The 19,079-nt window shown below is 39.8% G+C and overlaps 1 protein-coding gene and 1 non-coding gene across 2 annotated transcripts in view; one reads left to right on the top strand and one right to left on the bottom strand.

The window, feature by feature from the left end:
* Positions 1–19,079, top strand: part of LOC133003696 (F-BAR and double SH3 domains protein 2-like) — a 115,913-nt gene that overhangs the window by 66,767 nt on the left and 30,067 nt on the right. The window contains exons 3-8 of the mRNA XM_061073487.1: positions 4,482–4,527; positions 14,261–14,340; positions 14,629–14,773; positions 14,935–15,068; positions 16,719–16,773; positions 17,037–17,165. Coding sequence (XP_060929470.1) covers positions 4,482–4,527; positions 14,261–14,340; positions 14,629–14,773; positions 14,935–15,068; positions 16,719–16,773; positions 17,037–17,165 — 589 coding nt within the window. The remainder of the gene's footprint in view (positions 1–4,481; positions 4,528–14,260; positions 14,341–14,628; positions 14,774–14,934; positions 15,069–16,718; positions 16,774–17,036; positions 17,166–19,079) is intronic.
* On the bottom strand, positions 1,699–1,771 carry trnam-cau (transfer RNA methionine (anticodon CAU)). Its single transcript has one exon. It is a non-coding gene; the product is annotated as a tRNA-Met (tRNA).

Below are 19,079 nucleotides of genomic sequence, written 5' to 3'. Positions count from 1 at the left end.
CGTGTTGTACTGAGCACAAGGAGAAGGCAGAGAGGAGGAGGAAACAGGAACTCCAGCTCAGGTACAAACCACTTGCCGCTTCTGCCCTGATCATTAAGCAGCGGCGCTGATCACTAGGCAGATGTGACCAGAGAAACTTGTTGTGTTTCCACTGTTCTACAAAGTCACTGACCGGCTGCTTCACGGTGACCAGCTCAGATCTCACTGCTTGTGTCTCTGAGCAAGACCATAAAGTGCTGCTGTGGCTTTGTTGGTTTATGAGACACATTTTTAAACCTGCTTCAAAACACGAGATGTAACGTTACACGCACAGACAGGACAGTAGTGTTAAAGTGACCAGAACGATCCAGAGTCATGATCCGTCATCATCGATTAATAACTTAATACAGGTGATTATGAGTTTATGTATGAGGAGGGACAGAGATAAGCAGATACACACAGACACACTCATACACACACACACTCCTAAAGAGAGAAGTTCTTCCCACAGATTATGATGCAAGGTGGTGTTCTAACTTCCTTGTTGCAGAAGAAGCGATGCCCTTTTGATTCAGGAACTTTAATATGAATTCAGCAGCTTTTAATTAAGATCAGTTCTAACTGTGAGTGATTAGAAAACAGCAGATCAGCAGAGTCACTTGATGGCCTGCGCAGAGTAATGCACCTCAGTGCAAAGGCGCTGATTTGATTTATACTCTGTGTTTTCACTGTTTCCACTGTTTTACAAAGTAACTCAGCTGCTCGCGGTGACGAGCTCAAGTCTCAGTCACTGCTTCTGTCTCTGTGCGAGTGTGTGGCACTGAGGGGGGCAGAGCCACGGGGCCTGTGTGCGTGTGTGTATAGCTCAGTTGACCAATCCTGCATGAGACTGCGGTTAGGCCCGCCTTTCTCATTAGCATAAGGTGATTGAAAACGTGAAAAATATAAATCAGGGAATAAATAAATGTGCAAATATATTAAGGACATTTATTTATTTATTTCTGTTGTTATTAACGTATTTATTTATTTATTTCTGTATTAATTAATTTATTTCCTTTTTTATTTTTTCATTTATTTCTGTATTTATTTATCTATTTCTGTATTTATTTATTTATACTTAAGTCATGTATGGTCCTCCATAGTTGTAGGCCTAACAATAACTATAAATGTTTGATTCATAATGGATAATTGAGGCTTATAAAGGCTGATTGTGTTTGTTACATTGTCTATTTTTATATTGAGAAATTGTTTTAAATCAATATCTGTTCATATCAATTGTATTTATACAGGGAAACTATATCTTTTTTTGTTGCACACAAAGGGCTCCACACATAACAACAAAGCTGTGTTTGCCTCAGTCACAACTTGAAGAATACAAGTCATTGCTGCTGTTGTTTAGCTTAGAACGGAGGTCACACATCTGTCCAGCAGCAAGAAGAAAGAGACCTTTAGATGTCCAGAGTCAAGAGACAGTTTCTAATTTTGATGTTGTAAAGCAGGATGACACAAATGTGACAAATCACATTAATATTGTTGTTACTCAGACATTTAGACAGAGTTTTAGATGAATGTTGATGTGTTGTAAACAGGTGCAGTTTAATAATGTTATATTTCATGAGAATTTTGTTTTGATGAGGATTTCCCCCCACATGATTTTACTGGTTCTGTGAAGATTTGGTAAATTGTTAATGTTTACGTGTGTGAGAATTTCTAAAGAAATGCCCCGTGTGAGGCTCGAACTCACGACCTTCAGATTATGAGACTGACGCGCTGCCTACTGCGCCAACGAGGCCTGACCACCGTATATGACATGGCTTTTCAACTCTGCAGACTCAGATCTGACAGATAGTAACAGGGGTAACTGCATGATAGGGGGAGGGAGTGTATCGTGTTTCAACTAGCATGCACAGCGGTGGAGGCGAACATAAACATGTGCATCAGCCTCTCACATTAGATAATTATTTGTCGGAAATATGGTAGTTTTGTATGTCTCTCTTTGCAGTTATAAAGAAAACAGGTTCACCTAACAGCTTTAACACAAAATTATGTCTAGGAGCAATATTTGACAATAAGCACTGCCCTAGTTGTTTGGACTGTAATTAGCATGGGGAGAATTGGCAGTAATCATGCTGTCTACACTTACAGTAACTGTGTTGTCTTCCTTTTTTGGCATCCTCCTCCATTGTTTCGCTTCCCCCTGTTGTTGCTTGATTGTTGCTGCTAAGTCCCCTCACACAGTCTATTAAATGGAGTTTATTTTAAACGCCACTGTTATGTGAGTTTAAGTTACAATGAAATCTATCCTTATATATATAGTGTAGGTTGTTTTGAGAGATGATTTAAACATTTTCATTGCGCTCTCAAATCAAAGGAAAGCAATGTTAAATTCTTGAAGCCATATTAATTCATCAACAAGCTAAGCAAACACTGCTCTGTGCTTTCATCTTGTGGTACATCTTTTTTATTGTGGGTGAGAAACCGTTCTGGAGGGCTGGAGTCAGACAAGTGCTTTTTTATTCTTGCATCAGCTAAATTTAAAACTATACTACACCATGATTTAATTATCCAAACAAATATTTACTTTTGTCTTAATACTCAGCTGTTTTTCACAGTCTCTGTCCTGTTTGTATGACACCTAATCAAGATTTAAGTGTCTTGAATCAGCTAATGTCCATCATATAAGTCTAACCAACCTTGTCCAGACAAAACCTTAACACGGCATGAATTAAATGGGAGCAGCCATCTGAGTTCACACGAGTGTGGCCAGACATGCGTACCAAGACAAATCCGTGGTTGATCAGATCTGAAAAATGTGTCTTTAGTGTGTTCACACTTGTTGATTTATTTTTGGATCATTGAAAAAAACGACATCCTCATTAGTAAACACAGATTACTTTTACTACTTTAACACCTGGTGTCCCTTGTGCTCCATAGTTTCCAAGCCTCTAAAAGAGACCTTTGGAAACCTTGCTGGGGTCATTTTCTTCTGGATGCTCCATGGTTGCATTTTTGTAGTAGAAACAAGGACACCGGTGTTCCCTTTGCAATTGAGTCTTATCATTGATAACAGCATATCAATACCAGATTTGTCAAGCTCCTTTGCATTGTTTAACGCACTGGAGAGATTCTCCAGATTCTTGTGTAAAATCAACTGTAAATCATTCGAATCCTGCACTGAGATGTCATTCAAATCATTAGTTGATTTAATACTGCTTTGTCGCTTTACAACATGAAAACTTAATTTATCTGTTAAACCTTGTAAAACAGGAGAGGAAACTTGAGACGTAGTGTCCTTACTCAAATTACAGCAGTGCCCTCTCAATAGTCCAGCTCAGTTCCATTTGTATCGATATTAAAACTTTAAGAACCTTAGTTTATTCATAGTTATAAACACCGTGTTGTAATCAGTGTCCGGTGTACTGCCATCTTAACTGAACAGGAAATTTAGTTCCTTATATTTAAAAATACCTACAATGTATTGAATCTGGAGCATTCTCAGGAGGGTTAAATTAAACATACTGCATTTATAAACCTTTTACATGAGATTTTTCAAAACTTTGAATTAAAAACAAACAACAGTACTTCAGCTTTAGAACTAAAAGTTGTGCATTGCCTTTTGCACTTGGACTTGGAGGTTGAACTTTAAGCACTCAGTTAAACATTCAGCACATTAGATGCAGGAGTAGAGCTGTTATTTGTTTTAAATCCTTTGTTAATCTTTACAATTTTGCAGATGTCAATCAAATTTGATTGAATACTGCTTTATCATTTTATAGCATTGCTGTTGATTGCCCATCGTTTGAGTATATCTTTTTTATTGAAGATTTACGAAAGACTGCATTCAATAATAGATCATGATTCTGGGTTAAAGATTGTGATAATGGTTTTTTGGGGGGTCTGGCAGATATTGATTTGTATCGTCACTTTTGTGAAATAATTCAGGTTTGTCTGCATCAGCTTATTGCTTTTTAGATGGATCCTTACTTTCAGCAAGCCCTGTGGCTTAGTTGGTTAAAGCACCTGTCTAGTAAGCGTGAGACAAGCAGCAATGCTTTTTCACTGCATTATCTACCCGTGCAATCGTGTGTATAATGTTATGTTTTTCATTCTGCACATTCCTGGGCTCTGATAAGACCTTTCGCTATCTCTGCTGCGGGTTTGTCAGGTGTTGTTGAGAGGACAAGAGGGACGTTTGTTAAGGTTTGTTCATTTTGTTTGTCAGACGTGGAGCAATTTAAGAAAATATACAAGTCACTGTCAGCCAGTAAAGAGACATGAAGAAGATAAGAATTTCTCTCTTGTATAATGAAAAGGCCATGAGTGCACTCCTGAGATATCTAAGAAAATTAAACATGATTGATTCTTACACCTTTTTTTTTTCATTACAATATAGAAACTATTAATGGAAAACATCAGATTGGATCCCTCTGTCTTTAACACGTACATGTCTCTTGTCTTTCCTGCCTCCAAAAACCTAAACAAATCTCTGCCTCTCTTTTTAGGAGCTACAGTCTGAAGAAGGGACAGTTGGAGAGGGACTATGCACAGGTAAGACTGGCTTGACTTTGTGCTAAATATGTGCTTAACACACATTGAAGAATCAGGAGAAAATACAGTAAATCAACTTATGTGATTGTGAGTTATAAAGTTTATGATATGGATTGACAGATATTGATTAGTATAAAGTCACTGTTATGAAAGTATTTCAGGTTATGCATCTGTTAATTGCTCGGAAACTAATTCCCAGCAGGCGCTGTGGCTTTGTTGGTCAAAACGCCTGTCTAGTAAACAGGAGATCCTGGGTTTGAATTCCAGCAGTGCCTTCTCAGTTGGAGAGATTGTAGCTCTCCATACCTACTATAATCAACCCTACTGTGCAAATGTCCATGCTTTTGTTCGTTAAAAGTGATATGTCATGTATTTAGCATGAGGTAGCCTCAGGAGAATTAAATGAGATGTACTGTCTCAACTTTTTAAAATATATCTTTTAAATTTTGAGAACACATAAACAAGTGACAGTTCTTCAGCTTTAGAACTCTGCAAAAGCCTGATCCAAATCAGAAGTTGTGCATTGCCTTGTGCACTTGGACTGCAATACTTTGTTTGCAGATAAAACCTTGATTGGTCAGACAAAACCCTAACACTTTAAAGTGGTTATAACTTCATGTAATAACTTGCTTTGTTCAAACCCAGTGCAGTGCAGCAGCACCTACAGTGCAACACTCTTGTGCATGAGGATTTTGTGTTGATGGAAAAGGAGATGTGCATTGTCAAACAAATGTCAGTATGTTAGTTTTAGAACTTCTCTAAAAGCCTGACCACAAGAATCAGAGGTTGTGCTTCAATCAATGAGCTAAACGTTCACCACTTTTTTCAACATTAAACCTAAATTGCTCAAACTGTTAAATTAATGCTGTTGTTTCGACCAACTGACCTTGATCAGAGTATGTGAGAAACCAAACACTTCAGAAAAGACTGAGAAACTAACTAAAACATTGTAATGTTCAAATTAAAGTCTTGAGTAATAAACTGCAACTTTGCTTCTGAGACCCTATTTGGGTCATGCAATGAGAACCCCTCATATGCAGATACCATGCTTTAATCCTCTTTTAAAGATATGACCACATTTTATGTTGGTTGATGCAATGACTCGCTCACCTTACCAACTTTAAAATCGGATTAAAACAAGATTTTGAGGGGGAGTATATACTGTATGTGCAGAAAATTTTGATAACGACCTATAAAAACTCACTTGCTCCAGGCCACATTCATTTACCATATTCCTGTTGGGTTATTCATAGATTTCCTCCCTCTTTCTTGTTTACTTCCAGTCATTTTGTCTGTCTTTTTTCAGATTTCTGAAATGCTGAATAGTAATCATGAATCTTGTAGGATAGAGACAGCTGCAACCCCTGGCCTGATTGTTTTGCACATTTTACAGTTGTTGTGAATGCGTCTGACTTGGAAAATCTCCTGCTGTGTTCTTAATACATAAAAGGCAAACTCAAGAAAATGTTCAAACCCAATATTCCGGTCTTTCTCCAGAGCCCATGTCTGAAAAAAGAAGAAAATAGTTGCTAGTCTATACTGCTTTAAATTCAAGATTTTATTTTTTAAGGCAGGCAAACTTAAGTTAATGTTAATATTGATTATTTCGAGCTAAAAGGCTATATCAGCAACATCAATATTCAGACTTGGGGGAAGATATAAAGTGTTTATATTTCTAAGCACGGTGAGAATGACTGAAGAATGACTCGAGGGTAGACAAACTTGGTTGGAGATACTTGATGACGATTCTAAGGACGGTCGTTACATCAGCACAAACCAAATGACATCAGTGGCCTTGGTAAAGATCTCACAAGGAATGAGTGTTGTTAAGGTTTTAACGGTAGTACTTCTCTTACTGACACTACACATTGATCTGGTACTGAAACTTGACTGTTACTTGCTCTTTTTGTTCTTTTTTTAAGAAAAGGAGAAATAAATGTGTATGTGGCAGTTGACAGCTGAGATGATGCTCCTTTTCATAATGATGTCTGAACACACTCGTAACAATCAGATGGCTCATAGTTACTTTTAATCATCAACCCATGATTTTATAATTTGGCTAACTCCATCTGACAGCTTCAGGCTGCTAGCATACAGATGAACTACGAGTTCAGCAGTGGAATACTGTGCAATTCTCTGCCTGTTTGTGATAGACTTCCTCTACATGTGTTCAAAGATTACCTGTGTTTCTGTTACATGCAAAATCCTTTTTGTGATTGTGGCAATATTTCATGCTAGCATCAACTCTGGTGAGATGTAACCACATTTTTAAACATTAAGCTCTCTCCACAATTTTTGATTAAGAACAGCAAAGTGTGTGTGTGCTTGTGCCGTAGTATGTGAGAGAGAGCGGCCCCTGCCCCTCTGACAGATTTCTCCCCTTGATTGAGAGAAGCGAAAATGTATCATGAATACATGTCTTAGGAAACATCCATACGAATAGTTTTTTGTTTAGTTTAATTTAGTTCTCAAACTTAAACGATCTCAGTCCAAACAAGTGTTTTCTGCACCTTATCAGTTGTAATGACCGTCCCTACTAACAAACATGAAAAAACCTATCACATGACTCACTGAGCATGCACATGTCGGGGTAGACAGGAAGCATTTGGTTGTTAGTTGCACAATTGTCACAGATTGCTTGCACAGTAGCTTGCCTCATACGCATGTAAGTAGTTGTACACTGTAAAACAGCACAACACCAAAGACAACAAGCTCAGCACCTTGTAATTGATTATCCATGCTGCATTCTACACTGGCAGCTGAGACTAATGCTGGTTGTTTTCTTCCAGAAGAGGGTCATGTGATAGGAACCTGACAAATCAGCAAAAGTAACGTCTTGACTGAAAAGGCATCAACAAGACAACAGCAAGTGGCTGTGAGTGTCTCCGTCATCGTTTCCAAACATCTCTGTTTCTGCCCTCCATATCAAAATGTGGCCCTGGAGTTTTCAAACCAAAATGGGGCCATCAGTGTTTCCAAACTTCTCCATTTTAGCACCTCTCAAACTTAAGAGAAGTGTATGTTTTCAAATGAAAACAAAGTAATGTGGATGTAGGCTTATTCAGAATTGTTGGTGAAAGAAATATGCAAGACAACTTTTAAGTTGGAATAATAAATAGAAAAATCCATTTTCTTATATTCTCCAGTCCAGAGAGCAGCACCTTTAATTTTGGAGCTTATCAATACTTAAGTCTTTACCAGTTTAGCCCCAGGTTTTGTACCACACTGGTGGGACTCCCTACCTGTCAGTCAGAACTGAAGAATCCTGAAACGTCTTCAAGTATCTACAACTACGTATGTCCAGTTTCTTTATATTCAACTTTTCCTGGATACCAATAAGCAGCATGACTGAGTATCCGCACAGACGACTGAAGTATGACCACCTCTATAAGATGAAATTATTTCCATCAGTAAGACAGCCACTTTGTAGTGTGCTACAGATTTGTCAAAGTGCACAAAATTCTAAATAAATATCCCAGTAGAAGGCTGCATCAGCACTCTCCTCTTACTAAGAATTAGCTGAGCATTGTGTTAGTAGAAACCAACCAGAGCCTTTCGCCAACAATGTGGGGGACTGTCTGATTTTCATTATGTTTTAATGCAGATGAACTTAAGCTCCCGTCACACACGTTCACAGTTCACACACATCCATATAGGAAAAATGCTCTCAGCTGCGAAATCCTTCTGTAGCTGAATGAAAAAATTATAATACATTATCCATCCAACATATGAACGTCTTTGCTCTATGCTGCTGTCCACACAAATAACCCCATTTTGTTGCCCTGATATCCATATATATATAAATATGAGAGGATGAGGACGTGTCTGTGTGTCTATTTGCATGTGGTTTGTGAGTTTCCTGTGGTTAGCCCCTCTGGTTTCAGACACTCATTATCTTCCCCTCTTCACTGTGTAACGTTTTTTTCTCCATCTCCCACTATTCACCCTCAGTACTGTCACCTTAGAAATAGAGGTTGCCTAGCAACACCCCCCCCCCCCTTACTCAGTAGGACAATGGATTCCCTCGTAATTGTAGGTGTGTGCACGTATGTGTGCGTATTAATGTGTGTGGGAATGTCTGAGAGCCCTCATTACTTATATAGATGCTTGATTAATAGAACATAGATTTTGTGTCAACACCTAAGAAGCAAACTTATTCTTTTCTCCCCTTCCTCTTTATGACCGGAGCATTTTATCACGATACATATGCCCTTGCCTTCCTCTCTCTCTCCCTTTCCACTCTCCACTTTAGTCGTGGTAGTTGACCGCTCATTGGCCCCCTCCTGGCGACACGGACAGAAGAGCCAGACGTAGTGAAAGCGATAGGAAGGAGAGACGGGAGAGGGGGGGACACAAGCAGCAAGGGAGCGAGGCAGACGCAGGGAAAGAAACTGACACAAGCATTTAACAAAGCAGAGAAAGATGCTGTCATTTAGCCTTTGTCGCTTTACTGTGTCAAACTAGACATAACATCTGTGAAGGAGTCACCAGCAATTACCAGCCGTCGATCAAAGCGATCCATGTTTTTTCCTGTGTGTGTGTGTGTGTCGAATGTTAGCATGTGAGTGTAGTGAGTGAGCTATTTGTCCCCTGTTCGTCTCCCACGATCAACATAACTGGAATAGTTTTAGGCTGGGGTCACACTTCACTGGACTGCCCAAAAAGGCCAGCCCGCGCTGTGGCTGTCGCTGTGGGTCGTGTCCCTCGGCACGCCACATGTGAATCAGCTGTAACATCATGAGTCTTTTTCCATTGTCTTTAAGTTTTCTAACGAAATGCGAATGTAATACACACTCAAAACTTCTCCATCACCCGTTATCTCTCTATTCTTCTCACCATTTCTTCTTCATAGTGCACAGAACTACAATAACTATCTTGTTATTCAAGCACTTACATTCAATAAGTATTCGATCACAGCAGATTTTTTAGGGAAATAAATGCTTAATAAGTCAGAGAAGACACAAGAAAAGAAATAGGAATGTGGTGACTTCTCCTCCCACTTACGCCCTAAATTCACCACAGCTTACTCTGCAGATGCGAATCTCAAAGACGATCCAACCGTGCACACACACGCGCGCACACACACACACACACACACACACACACACACAAACACACACACATTTACGAGGCAGGGAGCTGCAGGGCAGAGGAGTGCAGACAGGAAGAGATGGGATGGAAATTCAAGTATATTGATTTAAGAGGAGTCTGAGAAAGTAGGGGGTGTTGAGAAGGCAGCTACACACAAAGGCTGGAAGAAATCGGAGAGAGAGACAGCAGCGAAAGTGACAGAGCCAATGACATGATAACACAAGTGCGTGGAAGAGCCAAGAGTAAACAGAAGGATGAACTATCAATGCAACTTTCAGCGCAATTGTTTGGATGAACGATCACAGATTTCCTCATAACAGCTTAGAGCTCAATTAAGTTAACTCTAAAGCAAACTTCAGCTGCTGCTGTTTGGACAAACAAAGACAGACTCATGTGTAGTAGAACAACTTCATAGTAAATATGTTTGCTGTTATGGGTATCAGGGAGCAACAATTACATCACCTTGTTTTGATCTGTAATGGTTACGTCTCTCTTTGACTTATGTGTAATTTAGAAAATGACAGAATGGAGCTCCATTTTACAGTGATGATAATAATCACAGGCCGATAGATTAGTAAGATACATGACAAAAATACACAACACTCAACAACATAAGCTGTTTTCAGACATGAACTCCACAAAACTTCAGGAGGAAGGACATGTGGATAAATTGCGCTGCTATCTTTCCAAGTTGACCACTTTGTCAGCGTCTTCTGTGTGTATGACACCTCGCTTTCATAAAACGTAGATAACCTGTGATATTTGTATTATTTTTACCCCTGTATACTAAATGTCCGTTGCCTGTCATCAACACGACCACACCTTCACTGGGGATTTTCCTGCTGTATTCTCACATAGGCTCACTTGGACATTTTCCAAATATATTACTAGGGGGCTGGCAGGAGAAGTTCCAGAAAACGTGCAGAATGACCAACTTGGACTTTTTGCTTTTGCTGTCTCACATACAGCCACTCCACAAAATGTTAGGAAAAGTAGTTCAGTGCATGTCTGAGAGCAGGTATTCAGTCTCTCTCTCTCTCTCTCTCTCTCTCTCTCTCTCTCTCTCTCTCTCTCTCTCTCTCTCTCTCTCTCTCTCTCTCTCTCTCTCTCGCTCGCTCTCTCTCTCTCTCTCCCACACACTCACTCACACATGCACACGCATACAGTGGTCTCCTCAGGATATCCTTCTGTCTCGGTAGCCTGTTTATCCTCCTGATCACAAAAACAGGAGGTATGTGTTATTTTGTCTGTTTCATTGCATGCTTGTGTATTACATGGAGCTGTTCTACTCTACGTACACCACACAGGAAGGGCACAGGGGTTGCCATAGCAACACACTGTTCAGGTGGTTGTCAGGTGATTACAGGAGAGACAGGGGGGGCAGGGTGCAGGCGTGAGATGTCCTGTAGAAAATAAAAAGAATGGCGGCCGGATAGAGAGAGAAAGATGAAAAGGAATGTAAATGTAGAACAAAAGGGGGAGTAAGAAAAAGCAGAAGAAAATAAAAAGAGCTAGAAGCAGACAGTGAGAGGAAAAGGAGAAAGCATCAGAAATACATCCTCCGTGTTGGCCAACAGCCTCTCAGGGGAGCTGTCACAATCAGTCACTGGTGTGCTTCTCACCATTCAGTCATTGCCAAGTTTAGCAGCCATAGCTCTTCCTCAGATAGCGGGCCTGTCATCACAGACTCATCGAGGATACTTTACGTTGTGTTCTGGCATTAAAAAAAGGTTTGAATCCAGGAAAAGTACGAGGTCTATTTCTTGACTGACTGGGTCACCACTAGATAACATCACTCCTACTACTTAATGTCATAGACGGTGCTCCAACATATAAGCCTGCAACACCCACAACATTTTGAATTCCCAGTGGGTATAGTGGTTGCTGTAATTGTTCCTCCTCCCCATCCTGGTGTTTAAGTGACTTCTTCCTATAGACTATTCTCGTGTAAGAAGGTCGGCTAGCAATAGAAGTTGCAAGATTAAGCTTGTTTCAGACAGGCACTGACATTATCTGAAAGGGCTGTATCTGAATACACCAACGTCCAAGTCAATTGCTTGTTTTTTGGGACTTTTCCTGCGTCCCTTGTAAAATGTTTTCAGACAGTGAGCAAGTTTCTAATACGCAACAGATGCAAAACAGAAAAAAACAGAGAATACTATCTGAAAAAGAGGTTCTATACCCACAGAAGATGGTCATTAAGATGTCAACTTGAAAAGAAAGTGAGATTCAAGAGCTTTTGATGATGAGGGCCAATGCCATGCTAATTAATTTAAATGTCACGTTTTTGCGTCCTGCATATACCCGGACGTTACCCCTCACCTGAATGTTCAGGACATGTTCCTGTTGTTGTGAACATGTCTGATCGAGACAATTTCCTGCTCCATTCTTCATATTTGAAAAACAAACTCCGGAAACTATCCAACCTAATTTTCCGGGCATTTTCTGGAGTTCATGTCTGAAAACGTCTCATGCCTATAGGATTTGAGTAAGAATGTGAACGTGTGGTGTGAAAGTCAAGCTGTCAGATGACTCCTCCTAAAAGCCTGGCACTTCACAGTCAGTGGTTGTTTCAGCTGTCAGTCACTGTTCTCTCTCCAACACACGAGTGTATACAACATACAGGGTATTTCACACATAAAACTTGCACCGTTAAAATAATGTTTATACAACAGGGAGGGGAATTACATCACTGGCCCTTTTGCTGCAATTTGAATGTTGAATGTCACAGAGTCTCTTTTTCTAACAAAGAGACACATTCTCACAGTCTTTCATCAAAAACATTCACACCCACTCCACCCTTCCCCAGAGTGTGACAGACAGAGCAGTCAAAGTCTTGAAGCAAACGTGTTTCCTCATTTGTGGGATAGTGCAGGTTTTGTGTATTTCTGTTTGCCTAGGTCTCTTTAAAAGCTTTTTAATCATTAAGGTCTGATACTGCCTCTCTGAATGTACAAGCACCGGTCTATGATGTAGGTGTTTTTATTATTGCCGTACAATATTACCATGTTTTTATTATGATTTTATTTGTATAAATACCCAGGAACAACAGATGTAAAGTAGTACTGTGCTACATCTGTTGCAGTATATTTAATTGCCCATTGAACAAACTAATAAAGACAGTAAAATTCAAGAAAGAAGGGAAAATAATCCTATAGAAAACCATCAATAAAGGTACAGAAGAAGTACAGTCTTCTGGCCTCATTCACCATCTGTGAAAGGTATGAAGGGCAAGATGAGAGAAAGAGAAAAGAGAGAGGTGTTTCAAGGAACGGGAGAAAAAGAGGAAATTTGAAAATGGAGACAACCAAAAAGCTGATATGAGAGAGAGAGGGTGATTAGAAAGATGATGAGAATATGTCGGTATTCATGTTAGGGTGATGGGGACGAGAGGACAAATAGGGTAACATTTGGAAAATATACCTGTGAGAATGCTAACGTTAATAATTTGAAAGTAAATTTGAAGATAGACAGAGAGTTGATGACTGGGAGACGGAGGAGGAGATAACATTTATATTCAGATTGATGTGATGAATATCAGTGTTTCCCCGAGCTCTGTGTGTCGGTCCTGATTGGATTGTCGTAGCTTTTGTTGTGGTTTGTTAGCATCTGTTTTATAAAAATGGATTTACACGCCTACACACACACACACACACACACACACACACACACACACACACACACACACACACACACACACACACACATACACACTCTCATTTATCCAATGATCTCACAAGCACACAGGGGTAGAGTGTCTGCAATGTGCTGCCTCTGACACAGTGACACAGTCCAGAAGATGTAGGTTATCTGTTCTGGCAGCTTTTGAGTTTCTGCTAATACACGCAGGAGCTGTTTGGGGATTCACTGTTGCTGACTCAGAGATGATCCATTTTTATACTGGTGTTTGTTTACTGAGTGCATAAGTCAAGATTTTGGCTGCGTGCTTGAAATAGAAATGTAATATCACTGCAATAACTGGAACCAAAAAGTAAAGGACCATCCTTTTCATATTATCGGAAATGTTTTCCAGCGGCATCAGACTTTAACGACAAAAGCTTTCGAATCTCGTTGTTGATGTAAACTTGGAAAGATTTACTAATATTGAACTCCAACCTTACTTTGTTAAGTGCTTTGAGATAATGAATGTTAGGATTTACAAATAAAATTGAATTGAATTGAATTACATTTTGTGATGTCTTTAGGTTTATGGCGTCTCTTTTTCATCCTGAGATTTTTGTATTCTTTTGTTTTTTATCAGTTTTGGATTTGCCATGTGTTAGCGCATCCACTTACTTGCTGGGAATTATCAGGACATTTTCCTGCTGCAATATCACATACTCGCACATTTTTCAGATATTTTGCTACAGGGGCTGCCTGGAAGTTGTATCAGGAGGCACTGACTCGGACATTTACGTTCCCACATACAGCCCCTTCAGAAAATAATTTCAGTGCATCTCTGAAAGTAGCCTATTAACCAGATGCATCAGAATCTGTTCTGCAATATTCAGCCTCATGAAGTGTAATTTTAAGGTTTCAGGAAGATTTATGTTTTCTGACAGCGTGAATTTACCACAAACTCACTATTCAGATACTCTAGCATTAATTATTCTCACTGTTTTATTTTCACTACTGCTTTCAGGCTCTGCAGAAATTAGCAAGTCAGTACCTCAAGAGAGACTGGCCTGGAATCAACCCTGATGACCAGAGAACAGACTACAGGTACTACAATTATTTATTGTAACAATGGCACTGTAATATAAAACCTTGAACAGAAAGTTAGAAATACAGGAATTGATTCTAGCTGTAGGTTCTAGCAGCAGCATTTTCCCACACATTCATATTGTTTTTTAATCCCACAGTGGCAGCCACAAACTGGTATTGGGGATTACAATTTTCTGCCTCTCTGCAGGAAAACTCAATGATTTTTTTAAAAAACAATTGTTCTTACGACTGTGAAGTATAGAACAGCTACTGAGCAGTGTTGTTGTTTGTTTCCTCTCCAAACAGGAATGTGTATGCAGTGTGGAGGTCCTATTTAGAAGGTACAGTGCAGGTGAGCCAGTCCAGGCTCAACGTGTGTGACAACTACAAGAGTCAAGTATCAGACCTCGCTAAGACTGTTAGACTCTACAAGGAACAGCAGCTCAAAAAAGTGAGTGGAATGTGATGATAGTCGGGAGTTACTCATGGCTTCCTGAAGCAATCTTTGTTATCTCTGCAGCTTTGTCCCATGGACTCAACACTGACTGAACATGAGTCACGTTGCTCTGCTCTGTCTTTAACTATTCGCCTGTTGCTTCTTTCCCTTTGCAGACCATAGATCTGTTGAGTGGCATTCAGGTAGAGCTGCAGGAGTCAGTTAAGGATTTGGCCAAAGCCAAGAAAAAATACTACGACTCGGAGCAGGTTGCCCACGCTGTACGGGAGAAGGTGGACATAGAGGCCAGGTAAGTTCACCAGGGAACAGCACATGTGTGTGTGTGTGTTTGTTGGAAGGGATATACATGTACGTAAAAACAAATGTGCACTCAATACCCCATAATGAGAAGGTGAAAACAGTACTCAGTATTTGAAGTACCTTTGAGAGCAATTACGGCAGGTATAGGGAATCCTTGACTTATCAAGGGCCATTTCAGTTTACATCGTTGGGCCATATTCAATTATTAAGCACATATCACACTAAACTCTTTAATGCGATGGTTGGACCTGCTTCTCTCTGGTGAGGCGCATGATGTCAGATGGTAGTGATGTTGATGATGCTTCTTGTAGATGATTTTCCAGGTTTTGGTCAGTCAGTCTTGAGTGGAACCAAGTCTTTTTAAGACTTACTTAAAAAAGAGCTGCTCAATTAATTCATGTTATAAGTTGTTGGGCACATTAGCCCGTATTGAGCAAAGCAGATATGTTCAGATCCTTTTGTTTACGTTTCATGTCCTAAAACCTCTCACCAAATACCAGAGGAAGTCATGTATACTCAGCAGTGTATTCAGGTGTCACAGGAGGCTGTTGTTATAGTGTTACTCCTTTCCATTTGAACAGATACGCCTCAGTTGTGTTTGCAGCTCTTTGTGTACATATCGCAATGGAATATAGTCAAGTCCTTATGTGAATGTGATACCTTTGTTAAAAAAATGTTTTTGGGGAGATTAGCCCATGTGTTTCTACTATAAGAATTAATGGAATCATGTATTTTTTGCTTTGCAGTCACAGTTGGTACCAAAATTTGATCCAACCTTGATGAGTGTAGCTTTATCCCTATATGTAGCTCTAGCTATAGAGGCATTTCCACCTCACTGAATTCCAGACTCCAGTTAGCATCCACATCAATTGACCAATGAGCTCCTCTCTGTACTCTATCGCTGAGTGGAAAGTCACAGCTTCAGAAATTACTGCATTGCCTTTTTTTGCCATTGCACGAGTGGATGTGTGTGTATTTCATTAGCAAGAAACAGCGAGTCATTAGTCTCTGTCAGGCAGGAGAGCCGCACGGGAAGTGATGATGAAGAGACACAACACAATCTTTATACATCCAACACTACTTGGTGCAGGGGAACATAGAACGATATAATGCAGACACACACAGTATAGGCAAGTGTCAGACATTTTCACACACCCCTAATGTATTTTTCATCTGATGTGAGAGGATATGGAATACGTATGGCCACACACACACATGCATGCACACACAGACTCTCTATCATTTTATCAGGCAGGTCTTTCTGATGTCACCACGATTATAAATCCTGATGCCTGGATCAGGTTGAAATTTATTGGTGTCAAGCCTGAGACTGTACAGGGTCAATTTATGATGACTTCAGTAAATCAGAGGTTAAAGAGCAGAGTTATGATGTTGTAGAAATGCCCAGAGCTTTTTCCACCTCTACCTTAATATAAATATCTGTTGAATTAAATGACTCAACGTGAATGAATCAAGTAGCAATGTGGTATTTAAACATACACCAATGTGTTTCTTTGTTTTTGGCCTCCTTAAGTGCACAGGGATAGATAACGACATGTTACTTTTTTTTTTATTAATATGAGATATGAATGCATTATTCATCAAGATTAACTTCATTGTTTGCTGTATTTTTTTCCAGGTCTAAACTGGGGCTTTTTCAGTCGAGAATTAGTTTACAGAAAGCAAGTGTAAAGGTAAGAGGGCTCACTCACAAAAGCTGCTTTCAGAAATGCACTGAACTCTGTAGATACTCGGTATTTTCTCAGGAGGAGGTGCATGTGTGAACAAAAATGTCAGAGTGAGAGCCTCACACAGAAACCCGGTTTCTGTGGACTCTCTTCCTGGCCTCCTAATACTCAGTCCATAGAAATTCAGGAGCATCGAATGTGATGTTTAAAGCCTTTGTCTGTCTCTGTCGTACATCAATGCAATATTGTCTTTCTCTTTTTGGTTTCAGCTAAAAGCAAAGAGAAGTGACTGCAACTCCAAGGCGACACAGGCCAGGAATGATTACTTGCTAACGCTAGCTGCTGCCAATGCTCATCATGACCGTTACTATCACACAGATCTACTGCACTGCATACAGGTATTTATGGAGCGAATCCACAAGTTCTTTTAAAAATTGTGTAAATCAGCCTCCAGTCAGCAGAAGGTTCACATTTTAATGCTGTAACCAAAGTTTCCTTTACTACAACTACCACTGATTTAAGAGTCTCACACACGAATAATAACCAGAGGGATTTTCCAGAAGCAGGATGCAATTTCTGGTTCCAAAAATTTCAAAGAGGGAAGTTTATTTGAATCAAAGCTCAATTTAGGGTAAGCGTCTCCCTTTTATCAGAGCACAAAGTCACACTCGTTCTAAGTTTGGCTGTACCACTGAAAACCATACATGAAAAAGTGATGATTTCAGAGTTTTGAGTCTTTAAAGACTGTTCCCTTGATTTATTATTTGAAAGGGGCTTATGTGAAGAGAATTGCTGCAATATGAGCTGCCTGGATGTCTGCTCTTAACTACTGATTGGTGGGCATGAAATTATGATTTTTGAATGAGGGATTAACAGAAGACTTTGAGGTAGTGTGTAATTTTTAAAGACTGTTTTATTGAGAGTATAGAAAATACTCATCAGAGGATTGATGCAAATAACTGGAGCATCAATGAAGGTTTCATTTTCTGTGTGCAGTGAATATTGTTTTGAGCTCATAATCGGATCTGACACCTTCATATGACGTGCAGCTGTGCATGTCTGTCGATTTAAATGTGTCTGTGGGATGTAGGCGTCATGGTTTGTTAGGGGGCTCAAAGCGCTCAGTTGTGACGCAGAAGCTGATTCAGTGTCACCTTTAATATTTTTCTGCCGTCTTTGTTTGCCAGGCTGCTGTTTGTGTGTACAAACACCATGTTCCCTCTGGTTGTACATGACCTTTCTCGTTCATACACAAAATCCAAACAGGAATTAAGCTCAAACAACCAAAGAAATTTGGGTTATGTTCACTAACACAAAAAAACTAACAATGATACATGATTAATGGCTAAATCTGTTAATAATCTTAAATAGTAGTAATAATAATAATAATTATAATAATAATAATAATGAACTAATAAAGTGTGCATGTAATCATGCTGCCAGACACATATCTACAAGTTCATACACAAAACGACAGTCTGCCATCGGGCTTGGTGATATAGCATACACTACACGTGCCTGAAATCAGGTTAAAAATACGATTCGGGTCTGGTTCAAATAAAAAAAGTAAAATAATAATACAGATTGTCAGACGGTTCGGGTTTGGCTCGTTTAGTTTGCTCTTGGGCTTGGACGGCTTCGGACAGAAATTTCTTCGCCCAAGCTGAACTCTATTTCACAATTCATTATATTATTTTGAGTTGCTATTGATAAAAATAATATTGAGATAATCATTGATGTTGTTTTATCGCCCTGTTTTAGTCTGCCCTGCACATAGACACCATAGCTATTGTGTGGTGAATAAGCTGCTGAGTAAGGGTGAGGTCATTCAGTACAGTCTGACAAACACACACTTACATGTACACGCTGTGTCTGAACTGTGAAGTAAGTTGTGTTTATTCCAATATAACATATTCAAAGTAATGCTCATTAATCTTTTTGCAGATCGGTTTTCTCTTTTCTGTGTTTTCTCTCTATCTCACTCCTTTCCTTTCCATCTTCAGCTACCCGCCTCTTACCCCCGCCCATCCCTCCTTTTCGATCCCTCCTATCTCACATATTCTGCCTCAGGCACATATGAGCATCTATACTATGAGGCCATTCTGAATAATAGATCCTCAGCTCCTTGTGACAGAAGGACGGGGGACAGCGGGGAAACTCGCACATACGCAAATACGTGCACGCAAACACACAAACAGAACAAGGGGACATCGCTTGAGGGAAGCAATCTGCTCGTCCCGCGCTCTCTCCCTCCTCTGCGGTTCGTGAATTTGTGGTGTTTACAGGTCTTCTCCTAAAAATCAATGTTACAG

The sequence above is a fragment of the Limanda limanda genome, chromosome 6 (genome assembly GCF_963576545.1).
Source record: "Limanda limanda chromosome 6, fLimLim1.1, whole genome shotgun sequence".
NCBI lineage: Eukaryota > Metazoa > Chordata > Actinopteri > Pleuronectiformes > Pleuronectidae > Limanda > Limanda limanda.
Note: the sequence above shows the minus strand (reverse complement) of the source record. Positions and strands in the feature narration are given on the sequence as shown.